The sequence below is a fragment of the Typopeltis vanoorti genome, chromosome 7 (assembly GCF_054136105.1).
Source record: "Typopeltis vanoorti isolate ZY-2024b chromosome 7, IOZ_Tvanoo_1.0, whole genome shotgun sequence".
In the NCBI taxonomy this organism is placed as follows: domain Eukaryota; kingdom Metazoa; phylum Arthropoda; class Arachnida; order Uropygi; family Thelyphonidae; genus Typopeltis; species Typopeltis vanoorti.
In genome coordinates, this window is record NC_143555.1 from 153,756,158 (window position 1) to 153,773,636 (window position 17,479).

Here is a 17,479-nt window from a genome sequence, read left to right on the forward strand (position 1 = left end):
AATTCTCATTAGCAGAGCTGTTAGTATATCTGCTCTCCAACCACAGGCTGTGGGTCAAATCTTACCATGTTTTGTGAATAACTTGTGGTATATGAATGTCATTAACTAGTATTAGACAACCACTCTTCTTACTGAAGGATGGAAATGGCTTTAAAAAAGTTGATCTCTCTACAGCAAGGTTCAGATTAACTCTCAGCCTGCCCACAGTAATAATACTGATGCAGTAATGAAGTCTTTCATTGATATGATACACATAAATATTCCATCAATAATACTAATAGATTCTAATGGTGAAGTAATCAATAAATTATTTGAAACTATAGGTTTAAAATGTCAATTTTTCAATTAAGAAAAACATACCCATCTTTTCTCATCTGTCTTGCAAGATCTTCCACCTTCCTTTTTGTTTCAGCAAAAATCAAAGTCTGTTAAAAAATAAATAATAAACATAATGGAAATAATTATTGGTGTAAAGATATAATATATAAATTTACCACCATAATCTACCATAAATTGAAATTCAGATCATCAGTGACATCTGTACCCAATAATTTTTGATAAGCAGATTAACAATTGGAACAATTCTAAGATAAGCCTACTTAGAATTGTTTTAATTCCTAGAATTATTATTATTATTACCTGAGATCTCCAGGAAGTCAAGCCCTCATTGAGGAAGGCTGTAGATCACACCAGATGTCATACCATTTCTTAAACTAACTCACTGCTCTGTGAGATAATCTTACTCCTTTCTCAACCATCCACAAACTAACTTTCATGGATGCTGTGTTCTTTGTCACCTTCCACATAATGAAAAATTTCATAACACCCATTCAGAAATTTGTATACCTCTATCAACATTACCATTCTTTCTCCTGTTTATCAGCATCTGCAGTCAATGCTCACAATCTACATTCCATAATACCAATATAATCTTTATAACTCTTCTTTATAACCTTTCCAATTTTTATTTTTTCTTTCCTACCTTTATTTTTATCCCCTTCAAACCCAGCAAACCAAATCTGCACATAGTAGTCTACTTGGGGTCATATCAAGGCCTTGTAAAGAGGTAAAATAACCTCCTTATCCTTATACACCAATGTTCGTTTCAGCATCACAATGATCCTCTGAATTGTATTTGCAATTTTTGCTATGTAACTTTGAACTTCAATTTCCTATCCATCATAACAACATTCCTAGCTTCATTACCTTTTTGTAGCATAATCCTGCCAATATATGTCATTGGAAATCTCATCATGCCAAAGTGCATAGCTTTATGCTTACTATTATCATATTCATGCTTACTATTATATATTAGACAACTATTATCATTTGCCCATTGTTGCAGCTTAATTCAAATCATTTTGTAAGTGCAGGATATCAGTAGAATCCCAGATTGCCCTGCCTATCTTTGCATCATCAGCAAACAATTCAATATCTTATGTCAGATCCTTCTGAATATCATCAATGTAAAGATTGAACTACAATGATCCTAGAACTGATCCCTGGGATACACCATTAGTCACCTTAAATCCAGTAGATTCACACCTAGCGTATATATCACTTTCTGATATCTGTACATCAACCATTCACTGTTCCAAGTCAAGAGTTTATATTCCAATCCCGTTTCTCCATTATATGCAATGGCTTTTCATGTGTATTCTATCAAATGTCTAAGCAAATTCTCACAGTTTTATAGTGTATGTATTCATTCTTTTTATTGAACTCAACTGTAACATTGTAATAAAATATGAACAAATGGCTAAAACATGACCTCCCTTTAATAAACTCATGCTGTTTCTTGCAGAGAGTATAGTTTGCCTGTCAACATATACAGGGCCTGGTAAAGAGACAAAATAACTTCCTTATCCTTGCACATCAATGTTCATTTCAACATCAAAATTATCCTCTGAGTTGTATTTCAAAAATTTGTAAATCTAAAATCCTTTCCACCACTCTAGAGATAATGATAGATTAGTAGTTAGACACACTGGTTTCTGCATCACCTTTTGTACAACAAAACTATCACACATTCTTTCCATTTCTGTGGGAGCTTTTCTGAGTAGTGCTCAAGTTATTCAAACATGTCAAGGACCTAGCCAATTCATTTGAACATTCCTTTAGTATAAGTGTTGATATCTCATCTGCTCATATTGCCGAATTGTTATCCAGGTTATGCAACAACTCTTCAACCTCATCCTCATGCACCTCCGCTCTTCATCAATGTAATCTTAGCAAAAAATGAGCACTCATTATCTGAGCAATCTCTTCAGCTTCTGACATAAGGGCATAAATGCAGATGGTATTAATGTTATACCATCTGCATTTAGCAAAGTTACACCCTCTGTCCAAAAAGAAACCGAAATTTTCGAAAATAGAAGCAACTAGTGGCACCACCTGTTGTATCTTTTTTTGTTGTCGAAAGCAGCAACCTTCATTAGTTTTGTGTCAACTGTTTATGACATTTGTTTCACTAGAAGTCGAGTTATAGTGCCAAGAGTGACATTGTGTTTTGACGAACGGTCGGAAAATGAGTTTCAAACAGAGAGCCATGATTGACTTTTGTGTTAAACTTGGTAAACGTTTTACCGAAACGCATCAAATGCTTCAAAAAGCATACGGTGATGAATGCTTATCCCATTCTCAATTTTATGAGTGGTTTAAAGTAGTCGTGCGACACTTGAGGATGATGAAAAGCTGGGCCGTCCAAACCCGGAGCGAGTGAAGTTAGCATCCAAAAAGTGCGTGATTTCATCAAAGAAAACCCGAAACCCAATTCATCTTCAATCAATCCGTGAGATTGATTGAAGATGAATTGGGGATTCCAAAATCAACTGTGCACAACATTTTGACCAAGAGTTTGGGCCTTCATAAATTGAAGTTGCAATTTATTCCCCACAAGTTGATCGATGACCAAAAAATGTATCGAATTGAACACTGCAAGGACCTCATTGAAACCGCTCTTAGGACTCAAACATCCTTGAAACGATCGTTACTGGTGATGAAACGTGGTGTTTGAGTATGAGTCCAAAACAAAGCACCAGAGTGCTGAGTGGAGACCACCAGAAGATGGATATCCGAAAAAAAAGTCACTTGGAAAAGTCAAAAGAGTAAAGACAATGCTGATTTGTTTCTATGATTTCAAGGGCATTATCCACAAAGAATTTGTTCCGCTTGGCTAAATGGTCAATGATGAGTTTTATCTTGAAGTCTTGAAGCAATTAACAGAGAGAATTCATCATGTACGGCATGAATATCGTGACGACCGACCGTTTGTCAAAACACACTGCTACTCTTGGCACTATAACTCGGCTCTAATGAAACAAATGTCATAAACAGTTGACACGACAATGATGAAGGTTGCCGCTTTCGACAACAAAAGGATACAACAGGTGACGCCACTAGTTTCCTTATTTTCGAAAAGTTCGGGGTTTCTTTTTGGATAGAGAGTGTATTATTCACTTTTACATGCAGCATAATAATAAAATTCTTTTAGATTACCTCCAGCCTGCACAACTAATTTCTTTTCATAATCTAATTTGACTTTTTTGTGCAATGCTTATAACTTTTTTGGCCTGTACTTTATATATTTCAGAACTTCTCTCACTCTTATTCTCAAGATATTTCTTCCACGTAATGTTCTTATGGATTTCTTGATTGATAAACTTACACATCCATTTCACTCATGCCCTATTTGTTCTTCAAACTCATTCTGCTATATTTAAGCATCTTTTCCATTCAGTAACTCATACCATGGGAAACGGATGACATTAAAAAAATGAAATAGCTATAAACAAGTAGCTTACAGATATATGTGCTTTTATTGCACTGTGCAATGAATGTTTATTCATTACATTAGATTCCATGGACAACATTTATACTAAGTGAGTCACAGACTGTATAGGAAGTTACTTGTTTTATTAATATAATAGAATGCCAAATTCTTAACAGCAATGTTCTAAATAAGTAACAAAATTATTTTAGTAAAATGCAGTATGTATATGTACAAAAAATTTAATGAAGATGTATTACAGTTTCGAAACTTATAATAACCATCAAAAAAGGTGTTAAGTATGTTGCTGCACAAAATATGTGGTACTTACGCATTAAATGACATTACATATTAATTAATACACTTAAAAATATTTTTGTTTTGTGCCTCAGAAAAAAACATCTTCAGTATGGAGATAAGACTGATAATAAATATTTCAATATATATACACATAATGAAATGTATGCAATAACAATGGAAACCTTTTTCTGACATGTGCAGTCATGAAAATGCTAGGATAAACACTATTGGAACCATTTTAAAAATCATATGTATGTATGTATGTTTATATATTTTATACAGTTAAGGATAGCAACTCCCAAAACTATGGGAACTGAAAATCAGTCATTATGATTTAGGATTCATCAATGTACTAGGGCTTTAGCACTTGAATAAACAATTATATTTATAAATACTACTGTATAGTACTGGTTTCAAAAAATTTTGTAGCTCATGTCAATTTCATGTTGAGCCAATCAGATTTATAAGATTTAATATGATGAATATGAATCAGATGTTCAGAAACATGATTTTTAAACTATCTACCTGTTTGATCAAAATATAAGTAATTATATGAACATATATGTTGATATATACCCGGCGGTAACAATGGGGAGAATTTGTATTTAGAAGAAGGTAGTAGCTGGCAGATTTAGTTGTTTAGTTTGTATAAAGTTTTTTCACTGGGTTACAAAGTGAATTATAAATCTCAGAGGATGCGTCTCAATAGATTGCAGTATGGTGGCTGCTCATCTAAGCAGGACACCCAGACCAGTACCTAGGTTGTCTACGGACGATTTGGTGCCCGAATGGTGCAGAGTAGGAAGCAGCTGCCACATAGTCTCAACGTCTGCCTTGATGCTTTCATTCTAGTGGCCTCATCGCCAGAGCGATCACACCATAACAGTACGAAAGCAACTCTGGCTAGCACTGCCTTTTAATGTGCGAGGCACGAACGGTATCGTTGCAGTGGCTAGATGGGAATCTGACCTTAGAGGCGTTCAGTCATAATTCCACGGATGGTAGCTTCGCACGACTGGTCACTCGACCAAGTGTCCCCACCTGCGGTTCCTCTCATACCGAGCAGGATTACTATCGCAACAACTAGTCATCAGTAGGGTAAAACTAACCTGTCATCTTTAATATCAGGTTAGACTCTCTTGGTCATCTTTAACATCAGGTTAGACTCTCTTGGCAATGAGCTCCTGTCTAGCATTAAGAACCTAAAGACGTTCAGTCGTTAATGTCCTGTGGTACATGAACCTAAAGTTGTTCAGTTCATGCAGTTACCACAGCATGACCATACTCGCCAGTGCAATATCAATGCCTATATTATTTAGATTATTACCAGATTTTCATGCTGTCACGAACGCAATGTAAAGTGCTGGCTATGGATTTGGTCCAAAATTTGCCCAATTCCAATATTTTATACATTCGACCAAGCATATGACTATTTGTTCCCTTCTTACTCTAACTTACAGACAAGCTTAATTCTAACTTAAACTAGCTTAAAACTAGGAACTAGATTCCCTCCTACTCCTAACAGGGAACCTGGCCCTGTTGCAGATCCGAGAAGGATTGGGCCTTCAAGCTGACTTTAACGTGGGGAATTGACATCCCACCTGTGCACCTATGCACAGGAGCTTATTGTAGTGAAGTGGCTAATGACTGACCTTTGCTAAAGTTGGGAAGAGGTGAGAGTGCCCGTAAAGACTCACTGTGCCCCTATGCACACACACATCATCATCATCAAATTCCTGCCATGTACCCTCAAGGGGTGTACAGGATATGATAGTACTTCATGAAAAATTTACATCATTACTAACTTCCTATCTACAATTTTCCTCCAAATCAGTCATTTACCTGTCAAGACTTCAACATTATCAGATCCTATATTTCTATCGTCTAAGGCACTTTGTACAGTATCAACCCAACTATATCTTGGTCTTCCTCTGGGTCGTTTTCTTGCCAACCTGGCAGAGAACACTTGTTTTGATATTCTTTCCTCGCCCATTCTGTTCAAGTGACCATACTGCCTTAGATTAGCCCTGCTAACGCTTTCCTGGATGCTGACAATGTCAAGTTCTTTCCTAATATCCTCATTTTTAATATGATATTGCCATTGATGCCATCTGCTCACGCCTCTAATCTTTCTCAGGACTCTCATATCTGCAGTCTCTAGTCTTTGGTCGAGTGTTTTACTTCTGACCCAGTTCTCAGATCCACAAGTTAAAACTGGTTTGAACACTGTCTTGTATACAGCTAATATAGTGTTCCGACTAATTTCTCTCTTATTCCATATGAATTTATTCAATTGACTTCCTACCATACCAGCTTTGTTGATTCTATTGTCTATTTCCATATTTAATTTACCATCATCACTAAAAATCGTCCCTAAGTAACAAAAATGTTTTACTTGTTCCACAGGTTCTCCGCACACAATGCAGTTGACATTTTCAATGATTCTGCCTATTTTCATTGTCTTTGTCATTTTATTGCTCACCTTCATACCATATCTATTACAACAGTTATTTAATTTAGTCAGTGAATCTTGCAGACTTGTAGCTTTATGCAGACAATGTTATATTTAAAAGTATAACATTGTCTGCATAAAGAAAAGAGCTGATATTAACATCTCCAATTTTGATATCATGTTTAATACAACTTTCCTTCATAATATGATCCATATAGATAATTAATAACAGAGGGGATAATGTACATCCTTGTCTCACACCAGATATAACATTAAACCATATTCCTGTACTTCCTTCAATTCTAACTGCTGACTTACAACTCAAATACAGACTAAGTATTGCTTGATATAATGCCCCATTGACACCATATAACTGTAGCGTATTGAATAGCTTCTCTCTCAGCACCTTGTCATATGCCTTTTCCAGATCAACAAAACTTAAATACAGATCTTTGTTATATTCCCATGCTTTCTCAACTATTTGTCGTAAATTGAAGATCTGATCCTGACAGCCTCTATTTGGCCCGAATCCAGCTTGTTGTTCATCAAACTTTTCTTCCACAATTCTTCTCAACCGTTTCTCAAGTATACTTGCATAAATCTTGGAAGGAACACTCAGTAAGGAAATAGCTCTGTAATTCTCACATTCAGTTTTATTTCCCTTTTTATATATGGGTACTATGAGAGCTTTACTCCAATCATCGGGAATTCATCCCTCTGCCCAGGCTTTCTGAACTATGCAGTGCAGCCACTGTAAGACTTTTATACCACCATACTTCAGTAATTCTGGTCGAATATCATCTGCTCCTGCTGCCTTTCCACATTTCAAGTCTTTGATGGCTTTTTCTACTTGAAGTATGGATATGTATTTCTGACTGCATGCATGTTGACTGTCTTTTACCACTGTGCTATCACTGCTTGTTTCATTTAGCAATTTTTCGAAGTAATTACCCCATACTTCAAGGATATCTTTTTCTCCTGTTTTCATGTCACCTTTATCATCTCTAACTCCTTTCACAGCACTCTTTCCTCCATTTCTAAGCTTCTTCAACAACCTCCAGAATATCTTACCACCTTCAGATATTTATTTTCTATGTTCTTGCCAATGTCCTCCCATGACTTTTGTTTAGCTAATTTTACACAGTGTTTAGCTTCCTTACATTTGTCTCTGTATTCTCTCAGAGCAGAAGCATACTAATTTGGCAGGAACTTTTGGTATGCTTTCTTCTTTTCATTCACTGCCTCTTTAACGTCCTGTGTCCATCATGGAGTTCTGATTTTTCGGTCCTTCTAGATAACCTCACCACATGCCTCTCTGGCTGAATCAATCAGGGTTTTCTTCAAGGCTTGCCACTGAATCTCTAATGTTTGGTTGCTGTTCTCAAACTCTTTCATTTTTTCTTCAATAATCTTTGTGTATTTTAGTCTACAGTTCACATCTGAGAGCTGCTCAACTTTTATTCGCTTTAAAACTTTCTAACATGTTATTCTTTTCAATATGAAATTCAATTTTATCCTGCTCAAGACTAAATGGCGATCACTTTCAATTTCAAATCCTCTGTACACTGGTGTCCTGCACCAGTAGGAAAACATCACTATCACAATGACATAGTCAATGAAACTTTTCTTATTCCTTGTCTCTTCGCTCCATGTGAATTTGTGCACATTTTTATGTTGGAACACGGTGTTAGTAATAACCAATCCATGTCCCGAGCAGAAATCCAACAGGTATTTGCCATTATTATTAGCTTTGCTCTTTTCTCCAAATTTTCCAAAAATATTTGTGTATGTCTCACAATCATTTCCTACTCTGCTATTTAGATCCCCAATAAGGACCAAACTTTCCTTTTTCATTGTGTCAGTTGCTTTTTCTAAAGCCTCAAAAAATTCCTCCACTTCTACCTTAGTAGAACCTTCTGTGGGACCATAGGCACAAATAAGTCTCATTGTCCAGTTCCCCATTCTCATATTTGCCCACATTACTCTACTTGAGACTGACTGCCATTCAAGAAGATTAGCCTCGTATTTTGTGTTGAATACTATGGCTACTCCTTCTTTTCCTTGATTGTCATTGCCCGAATATAACATTTTGTATTTATTGCTCAGAAAGATCTCACCAGTTTTGGTGTTTTTTGTTTCAGTCACCCCTATTATGTCGATCTGGTACTTATCTAATTCCTCAGCTAGCTCCATTTCTTTGCCATTCAGGCTCCTTATGCTGATAGTACCAATCTTGAACTCTGGTGATGTTGAGTTGGGGTGTGTTTTCAGATTTGTTCCAGTAGCTGACTTTTCGCTGTTTGCCCTGGTTCCCTGGCGAAAACAATGATGGCCTTGTTTAACCGGGTGATGCCCAAGCCAGCATAAAATTTTGTCATGTTGTACCATCATTTTGTATATTGGTTTAAGCCAATAAGAATAAAATTTGGTCTGCTAAATCCCAAATTGCCAGCCCATCTTCATTCATTCAGTATCCAGGTAGATACCCAACAGGGTGCACCACGAGAAGGTGAGGATTGGACATTAGGTCAGAAGCCCTGGTCGGTTCTCTGCATTCCTTTAAAGGCTATGTGGAGGTCTCCTCTCAGTTATATAGCTTTGGCCCTTAAGCATCCCTGTTACTAATATAGAAAAGTTAAATATCTCAGTTTACTAAACTGCAGTCCAGTCTCTAGATCAGAACATCCAGACTATTTAATATTCATTTTGCCCACCTATGTAGTGTGGGTTTTCAACTGCTCAGTCTGGATCAGAGCATCCAGACTATTTAATATTCATTTTGCCCACCCATGTACTGTGGGTTTTCAACTGCTCATGAATGTGAAGATCATAAAGCATAGTTCACTATACTGATAAACAGTAAATTGAGCTCAACACATAGATTAAAAACAACATGAATATTCAAATTTGCAACTCTTCATTTTGGATTAATAACCAGTAGAAAAAGAAGAGAAAATGCATTCTACACTAAAAACAACAAATCTTTACTAATAGGTAAAACAGAACTGGTTTTCTATTTTTAGTTTCAATTACAACCATCTTAAATCTAAAAATAATTAGGAAAGCATGTTATCTGCCATAAACATTCAGCTGAATTTTAAAAAAAGCACTGTAACTTAATAAGTTCACAAAATTATTCACAAATTGCTTTTAGATTTTAAATGTATAAAACAAACTAACAAATGAAATGGCAAACGTTTTTGAACAGTAAATTTTGATAGTGACTAATCCCGACAGGTTTGGACAGCATACCAATACTAATGAAATTAAGTAATATTTACTCAAGTGAGTAAATATTACTCAAGTGAGTAATATTTACTCACTTGAGTCGTGCTAAGATATATCAACTAGGTGTTTGCAGCATGGCGCACAGTGCTATGTTGGATGAAGAGTTAGAGGTTCATGAAAATGAGCTTAAAGAGCTCTTACATAACCTGGATAAGAATTTGTCAATAAGGACAGATGGAATATCGGTCCATTTGCTAAAGGAATGTTCAGATGAATTGGCTAGGCCTTTCACACATTTGTATAACTTGAGTCTCAGTTCAGGAATGATACCACAGGAATGGAAGGAATGTATGATAATTCCATTGCACAAGGGTGGTGAAAAAACTGATGTGTCTAACTACCAACCTGTTAGTATGTCTGGTGTGGTAGTGAAGATTTTAGAGAAGTTGGTAAGAACTCGCATACAGAAATGGGTAGACAAGCATTCTATACTCTGCAGGGAATAGCATGGGTTTACCAAAGGAAGGTCATGTTTTAGCAATTTGCTCATATTTTATAACAATATTACAGCGAGTTGGATAAAGGGAATGGATGCACTATGATAATGTTGGATTTTTTCTAAGGCATTTGATAGGATACCGATAGGATGTTGTGTAAACTGGAGAATATGGGATTGGAACATTATCTATTGACTTGATCAGGGGATGGTTGAAAGACATATCAAAAAGTGATATACGGTGGGTGTGAATCTGCCAGATTTAAGGTAACCAGTGGTGTACCTCAAGGTTCAGTCCTTGGGCCATTATTGTTCAATCTATACATTAATGACATCAAGCAGGGTCTATCATCAGATTTGCAATTGTTTTTGATACAAAGATAGGCAGGGCAATTAGGGATGATATTCAGCACTTGCAAAACTATTTGAATAGACTGAAAATCTGGGCAAACGAAAATGAAGGATAAGGAAGTAATTTTGCCTCTTTATAAGGCTTCGATAAAACCACACCTGGATTACTGAGTGCAGATTTGGTCTCCCGGGGATAAAGAAGCTGTGGAAAGGGTGCAAAGAAGAGTTACAAAGATTATATCCGGATTAATGGGATTTAGATTATGAGGATAGATTGCGAGTATGTGGATTGTAGACTTTGGTTAACAGGAGAATGAAAGGTGATATGAAAAGAGGTCTATAAACTTTTGAATGGGTGTTACAGCATTTCAAATGATGAAATTTTTCATTATATGGAAGGCAGGGAGAGAACACGGGGGGGCATCCATGGAAGTTAAGGTTGTTCTCAGTCAAGAAAGGGGTAAGAGCTAGATTTTTCTCCCAGACAACAGTGAGTGGAATAATTTGCCCTTAAGGGTAGTGAGTGCATCTAGTGTAAATGAATTTAAGGGAAGGTATGATAGCTGGGTTGGGTAATTTACAGCCTCCCTCGATGAGTCCTTGACTCCCTGGAGGTCTCGGATAATAACAATAATAATAATAATAAAAGTTAAAAGACTTGCTCACTTAACTAATATACTCACATATGTCTTCTTCTTTCAGTAAACAAGTTTCCTTAAACACATCTTTCTTCCATTTTTGTTGAAAGAGGCATGAAGTATAATTGCTCAGACAACAGGAATACATTTAACTGAGCAGTTCCAACTGCACTTGCAATAAAAGGAACCTTACTCCAGATTTCATATTGCTCGTTGAAATATATACCACTTGCTTCTCATATACAAAGGATTGATGTATTCCTTCAATTATTAACTTCATAGTTCCTTCTTGAGAGTAGTTAAAGGTGAATATAAAAACTTTTTCGAGATCAGAGAAGTTAACTTGGTAGTTCATTACGCTTTTCGGCTCCTTTCTTGTTTGCTAGCATTGTTACCTAGTGACAGCTATTTTAAAAACAACTAATACACATGCCTGTTAATGAGATTGATTTTGGTAACAAGCAAAACTCTAGAGATAACATGGTGGCTGCCATTACCACAGTGTTTGTGCATTGTAATAGCATGTGGCATGAGAACACCACTATGAACAACATACAATAATATACATGCAGCGTTATTTTCATGTAACTACCTAAAAGAATTACAATATGGTAAGTAAAATTTACTACCTAAAATTACATTTAAGTCTCCTTTATTATGCTATTAGGCTTTCCCATATGGTGGTACTGATAATACTAGCATATACAACTGCATTAATAAATGCGAACACGCACACATTTTTAGAAATTACTTTATCATATAACAAAAATGGATTCCTCATTAATGAAATTTTCACTCAGTATATATATTATTATTATTACGGGCAACTCCAAGGAGTCCTTAGACTCATCGAGGGAGGCCCTAAACATCATATCAAGAACAACTATTCTGCATTCACACAGTATCAATCATACTTTGCTTTGAATTCATTTACAGTCATGGCACCCACAACAAACTCTGGCAACTTATTCCATTCCACATATTCATCACTCTCCAAGTAAAAATCCTAGTTCTAATGCCCTTGCTAACTACATTCTTGCTCAGTTTTCATGGATGACCCCTAGTTTTCCCATCACCAGACCTGTTCTGAAAAATTTCCACTGAATTAATCTTGTAAAAACCCTTCAGTAATTTGAATGTCTCAATCATATCACCCCTTTTCCACCAATCAACCGATTTCTGTAACCCACAGATCTTCAACCAGTTCTCGTAAGGTTCATTCCATAGACCAACTATCATCTTGGTCACTCGTCTCCGGATCCTCTCAACCTCCTCCCCATCAAGAAGAAACCCAGGAACCCAGATCTCGGCACAGTAGTCAAGATGGTGTCTTATCAAGGCTCGATACAGAGGAACAATAACTTGCTTATCTCTGCTTGTCAAAGTATTCTTCAGTAACCAAGTGATCTGATGAGCAGATTTAGCCACTTTTGCGATGTGCCCCCTAAACTTCAACTCCCTATCCACCAACACACCTAAATCTCTGGCTTTGTCAACCTGCTGGAATACAGTTCCACCAATGTGCTATACTGCTGCTAATTTTTTCACCCCATAATGCATAACCTTACACTTTGCTACATTAAACTGACATCCATTCTCATTAGCCCAGGCTGCCAATCTATCCAAATCATCCTGCAAAATTTTGACATCATGTGCATTCACTATTGCTCTACTCAACTTTGCATCATCAGCAAATAAATGAACAGGTCCTCTCTGATCCTTTCCTATAGCATTAATGAACAAATTAAATAGCAGTGGTCCAAGAACAGAACCCTGCAGCACACCACTAGTAACAGGCCTTCTTTTGGACTCCACTCCTGAATAAACTACTCTCTGATAACTCTCCATCAACCACCCTCCTATCCATCTCACCAACCCTATATCCATCCCCAAGTGCTGCAGTTTACTGATTAGAATAACATGTGGTATCTATCCTGTCAAAGGCCTTAGCAAAGTCCAGAAGTATCACTGTAAATCCATTACCCTTATGCAGTTCAGCCGTCACTGTATTATAAAACGTGAACAAGTTACTGAGGCATGATCTACCCTGCACAAAACCATGCTGTTGTCCATACAGTATCCCATTTTCATCTATCCATTCCTATATTTTGCTCTTGATTAATATCTCCAAAACCTTGACAACGATTCCTGATATGCTGATCAATCGGTAATTTGCAACAGCAGTCTTGGAACCTCCTTTATGCAATGGAACTATCCCCCCTCTTTCCACCCCCTCGGGACTAACCCAGAGCTGAGACTTAAATTAAACAATATGGTCAAGGAAACTGACAATTCCTTTGCCGCTTCACATAAGACTCAAGCTGGTATACTATCCAAATCCCACAGAAGTATTTACATTAAGGTTCTGTAATATACTATTCACTATTCACCTCCATTTCATTCACTTCAATTCCTGTACCAGCCATTCAGTCTCTCATTCCTGCAATATCACAGCCTGGATGATATACTCTTGCAGAGCATTTGCTTAGTAATTCTACTATTTCAGCTGATTCAGTTACCTCCTCGCCATCGGCATTCCTTAGAATCATTCTGCCTATATACATTTTTTCTTTTACTTGCAGCATATCTAAAGAACTGTTTGGGATTCCACTTTAGCTTGCATTGCTAATTTCCTTTCATAATCTGCTTTTGCTTTTCTTCCCACACTAGTTACCCTTCTGGCCTGTGCTTTGTACTGTTAGTGTGCCTGCAGGTCACCTTTCTCCTTAAATTTCATCCAAAATTGTTTCTTTTTTTGAAGCTCAAGCTTAATGGTGTTATTCATCCATATAACTCCCACTTGATTTACTCTCCGGACTCTAGGCATGCAGTTAGCCATTACCTCCCTCAAATGCTCCTTAATCACTTCCCATGTACTATCAATCAACATCCAGCGCTTGCAGTTTAACAGGCCATGGCACCGATCCAAGCAATCTCCTAAGCCTGTCATACTTACCAGCCCCGTAATTCCATATATACCCTCTCTTAATTGAAAATTCCATACATTTAGCCACATCCCAGGTCAAGACCTTATGATCACTCTCACCAATTGGTGGCAATATGGTCATATTCATAATAGTCAATTTCTCAGATGCAATTACTAGGTCAAGCACTCTTGAACCCCTAGTATATTCCATTACATGCTGTCTCAGGTAGTTATCCCTTAGTAACTGCATAAAATTCATTTCCCTCCTCCCATTTGTCCTCTCCTCCCTCCAATCAATGTTACCATAGTTGAAATCCCCCATAATAATTACCTGTCTTCCACTCATTGAGTCTAATTGTCTATGTATACTGTCTCCATCATCTATTCAATCGCCTGGTCTATAGCAGCACTAAACTGTAAATTTTATTCTGCTGACCTCAATCTCACACCAGATAGCCTCAAATGATATCTCTCCACTGTTTTCACTATCCTGAAGTTGAACTTCTATTCTCTTTGGCTACACTTCATCAGCTATCATCAATAACACTCCTCCCCCCATTCTTTTCTCTCTGTCTTTCCTGAACACACTATATGTCTCATACATCTTACATTCTATCCCACTAACTATATCATCTTCTGTTAGCCATGTCTCACTATACCTCTCATACACCTCACATTCTATCCCACTAACTATATCATCTTCTGTTAGCCATGTCTCACTATGCCAATAACCTGTGGCCAGGAAGAACTAACCAAGGCCAAAAATTCCTCCTCCTTATTCTGAATACTCCTGGCATTAGTGTACATAAAGTACAGAAGTGCGCTAGACCCACCCCTATTTTGACCTTATACTAACTATCCCATTTTGTTTGTTATCCTTCATCCTAACTCATGCATATTATACACATTCTTAGACTCAATTGCCTCATTGATGTCTGCATGTCCATTTAACAGCATCCCCATCCTCCCTAAAAGCTCTAGTTTCCCTGATACTGCACATCCACTTTCACTTCATTCAGCAACAATTTTTCCAGTCTCTGAACACCAAATCCATTTAGATGAAAACCATCCTTCTTGTATAAGTCCTTTTGCCAGTCAAACTCTCTCCACACCACTCCTCCTCCTCAACCATACTCTGTCATAACTCTTTTCTCTTTCCTTGTGCTACTGCTAGTAATTCTTTCGAGTCCTCTCTCAGAGCAAATTTTTCACCTTTTAAATAATTTGTTCCGGCCACTACTATCATTTCTTTCACCTTATGCTTCAGTGCTCTAATAGCCTCATTTACATTATAAATTTTCACACCCAGAAAGCACGATTTTATCAAACTCTCATCTATCATACCTTTTACTACTGAATCATCATATCATACTCGCTTCTTAATTTTTCTTTCACTCCCGATCATGCTCTCATTTATCTTATCATGCATTTGCTTCTTTTTGTTAGCTGATCCACTTGGTAGACATTTTTGTAATCGCTCCAGCTGCCGCTTCACCCTATATCTCACTCCGCACAACTGCACTATCTCCCTCATTGCAGCTAACTCTTCATTTTTTTTTTTTATCAGTCAAACCATTCTCTCGCTCTGCACTTTTACTTTTACCATCAATTGTATCACTTTTAAACTCACTCTCTATGCTATCTGGCATTACATCACAATTTTCTATTGCATTCTGACTTTCGTCCACTATGTCAATCTCGCGACCTGAGACACACTTCAGATCCTTGCTTTCATGACAAATAATACTGTAAAATATGAACATAATAAGTAAAATGATTATGTGAGATTTTTACTGTCCATTAATGTGGAATCTGTGTGTGTGTGTGTGCACGCGCGCGTGCATACCTAAGATTCCACATTAATGGACACTAAAAATCTCACAATCATTAGATATCTCTCTCTCACCACACACACACATATAAAGCATTCACTGTATATTTATATTTGCATTCAAATAAATTATGACATACGTGTATAGAGGCTTAAGTGCTGTGAGGACATCTGGAGGCTTAATGGATTTTTTACAACACTCAAAAAGAATTAAAATAGAATTTAATACTTCCTATATTTTGTCCTAGTCACTAGGACATCTACGGGGATTACAAAAACAGTTAATGTAACATACACACAAATAATAAACAATACTGAGCCCAACCACGTGGGTGACACTAAACTCCTATCTAGTTGGAGCACCCTCTAAGGGCAGTAGTAGGTGGCCTGGAATGTAAGGTGCCACCTCTGGTGATGAGTGTTTCCCAAATCTTCGGAATCTTAATACAACCGTATTTATTCAGATTTGGTTGGGTTTTGAGAGCTGCTGCTGCTTCCAAGAAAAGTCTCTCTTTCTTGAATTTGCTGTGGTGGAGCATGGTGGTTTTCTTCCAAGATACCCTGTGGGTGGTATCCAAAACATGGTCAGCCAAGCCTGAATGGCCATAGTTGTGTTTGCAGATGTAAGACTTGTGTTCCTCTAAGCGGATGGATGCTGATCTGCCTGTCTGTCCAAAGTATGCCAGCTTGCAGGAACAGGGTACTTTGTAAACCCAGGCAGAGAGAGAGGAGGGAGCTGATCTTTCGTAGAACGGATAAGGGTAGCAAGTTTGCAGTGGGGCTTATATGCTGTGTGTAGGTTGTACTTTTTTAGTATCTTGGCTATTTTTTCGGATGTGCCACGGATGTAGGGTATGGTGATGGCATTTTTAAATTCTTGTTGATAAGAAGGATGGGGAATGGCGGAGGAGTTGATTATTTTTTTGATACTGTGATCACTGTAGCCATTGGAGAGGAAAGTGTTGTGTACTGGTTAAGCTCAGTAGTGAGGGCGGTTCCACTGGAACAAAGATTGTGGGCTCTCTTGGTAAGAGTTTCAATAATGCCAAATTGTTGAGAGGGATGGTGGTGGGAGAGTTTGTGAATGTATCTGCCTGTGTGAGTGGGTTTTCTGCATACAGTGAAGGCAAGTGTATCATTAGGCAGGCGTGTGACTAAGGTGTCTAGGAAGGGTAAGCAATTGTTCTTTTCCTTTTCCATAGTAAACTGGATTCTTGGATGTAGGCTATTGAGATGACTGAGGAAGGAGTCTAACGTGTCTGGGCCATGAGACCAAATAGAGAACACATCATCTACATATCTTAGCCAGATAGAAGGTTTGAGTGGGGCTGAGTCTATGGCTCGTTTTTCGAAATCTTCCATATAGAAATTGGCAAGGGGGGGGGGGGTGAGAGGGGGGAACCCATGGCGGTTCCCTCTATCTGCTTGTAGATTTTGTTCTTCCAAGAGAAATACCCAGAGTTAATGGCAAAGGAAAAGAGATCTAAG

General features: G+C 37.4%; 1 protein-coding gene across 2 annotated transcripts in view; it reads right to left on the reverse strand.

The window, feature by feature from the left end:
• The window catches only part of LOC150105224 (uncharacterized), a 378,667-nt gene that overhangs the window by 153,648 nt on the left and 207,540 nt on the right, over positions 1 to 17,479 (reverse strand). For both annotated transcript variants that reach the window (XR_016548564.1, XM_090395544.1), the window contains exon 10: positions 361 to 425. Coding sequence is in view for 1 of the 2 variants with exons in the window: in XM_090395544.1 (XP_090251670.1) it covers positions 361 to 425 (65 nt within the window). In the remaining variant the exon portion in view is untranslated. The remainder of the gene's footprint in view (positions 1 to 360; positions 426 to 17,479) is intronic.